The sequence below is a fragment of the Panthera tigris genome, chromosome B1 (genome assembly GCF_018350195.1).
Source record: "Panthera tigris isolate Pti1 chromosome B1, P.tigris_Pti1_mat1.1, whole genome shotgun sequence".
NCBI classification, from domain to species: domain Eukaryota; kingdom Metazoa; phylum Chordata; class Mammalia; order Carnivora; family Felidae; genus Panthera; species Panthera tigris.
The window spans coordinates 197,522,505-197,526,464 of NC_056663.1; the positions used below are offsets into that span (position 1 = coordinate 197,522,505).

Here is a 3,960-nt window from a genome sequence, read left to right on the forward strand (position 1 = left end):
CACAGCCACCTTCCGAATCCGAGAGCAGGGCACTTCCCGTGGCCCCCAGTGTTTCCCTAATGGTGCACGTAGCCTTCAGTTCACACGAGGTCAAAAATTGAACACAGACTGCAGATTCTGAATCCAGTTTGACTCAATCATACATGCAAATTAAGGTACCAAAGTGGACTTGGTTTCAATCTCACCGTTCCAGAAGTGTTCATTCAACAAATATTTATGAAGCATCATGTGCCAAGCACTGCACCTCGTGCAGCAAACAAGACGTGGTTGGGTTCAGCAGACCGGCAATAAAATTATCCCTAAAGAGACCAAAATGGATTGAACTGTCCTTGATAAGCCTGCTTCAAGGTAGGGACTTGTAAGAAATTACACATTCAGATTTCATTTGCTTCCGTGAACAATGCTCGCCTTTCGATCTATCAGTACGAACAGGCTCTCAACTGGAATGCTTCTGGAATAAAACGCTCCCCTTTTCTGTGCAGGCTGCAGAGAGGAACAAAAAGACTGGGATGCGTTGGGCTCTTTTTTGTTGTGGAATACTTCAGCCAATAGATTTTCCCATTTCAAGTTCATTCAGATATCATCCCTGGCTCCTACATTTTCGTGGAAACGCGTGCCCTCATTTCCCATCGTCTACAAGTGAAAATGTCTATTTAAAACAGAGGTTTGTTTTTTAAAGCATGTCCGCTCACACATTTCAAAGCCTTCCAGAAATGTTGATCAAGAGCCACGTAACTCTAAAACCCTGTAGGTTTGAGATTGAGAAAGATAAAGCTATTATTCTGCATGATCTTTTCAATGAACTGATATGCCAACATCTGCCTAGGAACCGGGAGAATTATTTCACGTTATTTTTAAAAAGAAGATTCCAAATGAGAAAACACTATTAGAATTTCAGGCTGAAGAAGTCCCTATCTGATGCCGTGGTACTGAAGCCAGCTTTCAGCACAGACGTGAAAAGTGTGTATCTAAAAAAAGAAAGAAAGAGAGAAAGAAAGAAGAAAGAAAGAAAAACCTGAGGAATTGGAAGCTCTTCAATTGGAAGCAATTGGAATTGCTCCTGTGTGTACCTTTAAGGCCAACCTGTCTGCTAAGAAAATAAATGTGTGCTTCCAGACCAAGCCCAAACCTTCCCTGCTTGTAAAGATGCTCTCGTGGCTTCTCCAGGAGCGATCCTAAACTCCAGTTTAGGCAAAGCAAAGATAATCACCCCACAATCCACATAATTTGTGTTTATTAGACACCAGAACAAATCGGAAAGAGTTCCCCAGCTGTGGTAAAGACACACACAGAGGGCAGAAACTGCATAAACACAGGGCTACAGGAAGCAAGATACAGGAATGTCACCCGCACCCCCATCAGCACTGCACACACATAGAACCTGTTGTCTAAAAACCCACCAGACAAAAACAAGTCACTGAACAGTTCATTTGTGTAAAAGGGAGGGCGAGTATATTTTTTAAAGATCAACTGCGACTTTTTTGTTTGTTTGTTTTTTAAAGAACCAAACACCACCTTCTCTTCTCTAACTGGACCCCCCCATCCGTTTCTGCTAGGCTGCAGTATATATTCCAAACCTTCTGCCAATTCTTACACCAACAAATCAGTCTGGTGACGTTTCTAAGCACATGGGCTCCTACACAGACACAGAAAATGTGATGAACTGAGCAGCACTGGATGTGTGTGTGTATGTATTCTGCATGCTTGTTAATGTCTGTGCAATTATATAGATCCAGAAGGGGCCTTTCTCGGGCACTCTACTGGAATCCGTTCGGGGTGAAGGGCGTTATTTTGCCTAAAGAAACCTCTCCCTCGCAGTCCAGCTCCCACACAGACTCAGCAGCAGGGTCACCATCCGGGGACGTCTGAGAGATCTGGGACATTCGATCGAAAGGGCTCTCCTCCTCCTTGTCCCCCTCCCCGTCCCCCGGGGACACGGCATTGGGGATCATATGGATGTAGGCAGCTGCGATCTCCTTGTGGAAGACGGTGTCCTGATTGTAGGAGATGAGTTCATTGCTGATGTTCACCGTCTCCACCTGGGTGCGGGAGCACAGGTGGCCGCACCCCAGCAGCTGCGCAAACACCTGCCGGAAGTCAGCGTTGAAGGCGTAGATGACCGGGTTGAGGGAGGAGTTGGCCCAGCCGAACCAGACGAAGACGTCGAAGGTGGTCTCGCTGACGCAGGGGAAGCCGGCCCCAGGACCCTCGCGGCGGCCGCTGCAGAAGGGGACCGTGCAGTTAAGGATGAAGAAGGGCAGCCAGCAGCACACGAAGACCCCCATGATCACCGACAGCGTCTTGAGGACTTTGGTCTCCTTCTTGATGGATGCCCGCAGGCTGGGGTCGGGCGCACAGGCTGCGCGGCCGCGGCAGCTCTGCGCGCGCTCGGCGGCCCTCTCCAGCGAGGAGATCCTGCGGATCTGCACCTGGGCGATGCGGTAGATGCGCGTGTAGGTCACGATCATGATGGCCACGGGGATGTAGAAGCTGATGAGCGAAGAGGAGATGGCGTAAGTTCGGTTCAGGCTGGAGTCGCAGTTTTCCGCCCTCGCCTCTGGCTCCCCTGCCTCCTCCCAGGGCGTCCCGTTGGCCGGGCCGGATGGCGGTGGCGCCTCGCCCCAGGAGCCTGCCTTGTCCCTGTGCCAGTGGAGTTGAACTGGGATGAAGGAGATTAGGATGGACAAGGCCCAGGCCAGGCCGACCATGATCAAAGCCACGCGCTGGGTCATCTTGCGCTCATAGCGGAAGGGCCTGGAGATGGCCCAGTAGCGGTCCACGCTGATGACGCACAGGTTCAGGATGGACGCGGTGGAGCACATGATGTCAAAGGCCACCCAGATGTCGCAGAAGGCCCCAAAGGGCCAGTAACCGGCCACCTCGGCGACCGCCTTCCAGGGCATGACCAGCAGCGCCACGAAGAGGTCGGACACAGCCAGGGACACGATGAAGACGTTGGTCATCTTGGCGCGCAGGTGGCGGCTGCGCACGATGGCCGCGCACACCAGCACGTTGCCCAGCAGGGTCCAGACGATGAGCAGGGTCAGGAGGCCGGCGGTGACCACCTGCGCTGCCCCCAGGGGCGCCGCCCCCTCCGAGCCCCCCACGGAGCCCCGCTGCGCCAGCTGCTGCTGCCTGAAGCGCGCCCGGGACGCGGTGCGGTTGCTCCCCGGCGGCAGCATGTCGGGCTCGGCGGCGGGGGCGGGCTGCGCGCGGTCCCAACTTCAGCCTTGCGTCCCCCGGGTGACCCCATCGGGCACCCGGGGGCTGAGGAATCCCCGAGCCCCGGGGCGGGGGACGCTCACCGTGCGCTGCGCCGGCGCCCGAAGTGCGCGGGGACCCCTCTCGCTTCCTCCAGCGCCTCCGGGTCGGCGGCCGCGTCGCGCCCCTCCGGCGCGGGCGCCGGGGGCAGGTGGCGGCCGGTGCGCGCCGGGCGGCGGCGGCGGCCGCGGCCGGGTCTGGTTCGCCGCCGGAGGAGCGAAGAGCCGGCCGGCACCGAGGGGGCGGGGGCCGCAAGCGGCCGGCGGCGGCCGGCACCGCCGCGCTGCCTCCGTCCCTCGCTGCACCCCGGGCCCGCGCCCCCGCGCCTCCGCGCTCCCCGGGCTCCCGCGCCGCCGCCCCACCTGTGCCGCGGCGCGCTCACTCTCCGCGCTCCGCCGCCCGAGCCTGGGGGGCGAACCCGCAGGTGCCAGAGGCGCTCCAGGGCCCGGCCGTCGCCCGGGCCGGGGAGGACGCGCCCCGGGAAGACCAAGAGGCCCCCCCGGCCCAGCCCTGGGGTCCTGGCCTCATCCGCGTTTGGGGAACGGGGGAGGTGGGGTGAGGGTGGGGGCAATCGCTGACTTCCAGACTGGGAGAGTTTGGAAGGTAGACAGCAGCCTGGGATTTCACAGACCTGAGACGCCTTCGGGACTTCATTTCTGGCTGTGTGACTTTGAGCCTTCGACTCAGCTTCACGGGGCC

General features: G+C 57.6%; 1 protein-coding gene across 1 annotated transcript; it reads right to left on the bottom strand.

Annotated features, from left to right (window-relative positions):
* Positions 1-1,757: 1,757 nt before the first annotated feature.
* DRD5 (dopamine receptor D5) lies at positions 1,758-3,182 on the bottom strand. Its single transcript, XM_015534698.2, has one exon. It carries the CDS (start codon positions 3,180-3,182, stop codon positions 1,758-1,760), a length of 1,425 nt encoding a protein of 474 aa, XP_015390184.2.
* Between the last annotated feature and the right edge of the window lie 778 nt (positions 3,183-3,960).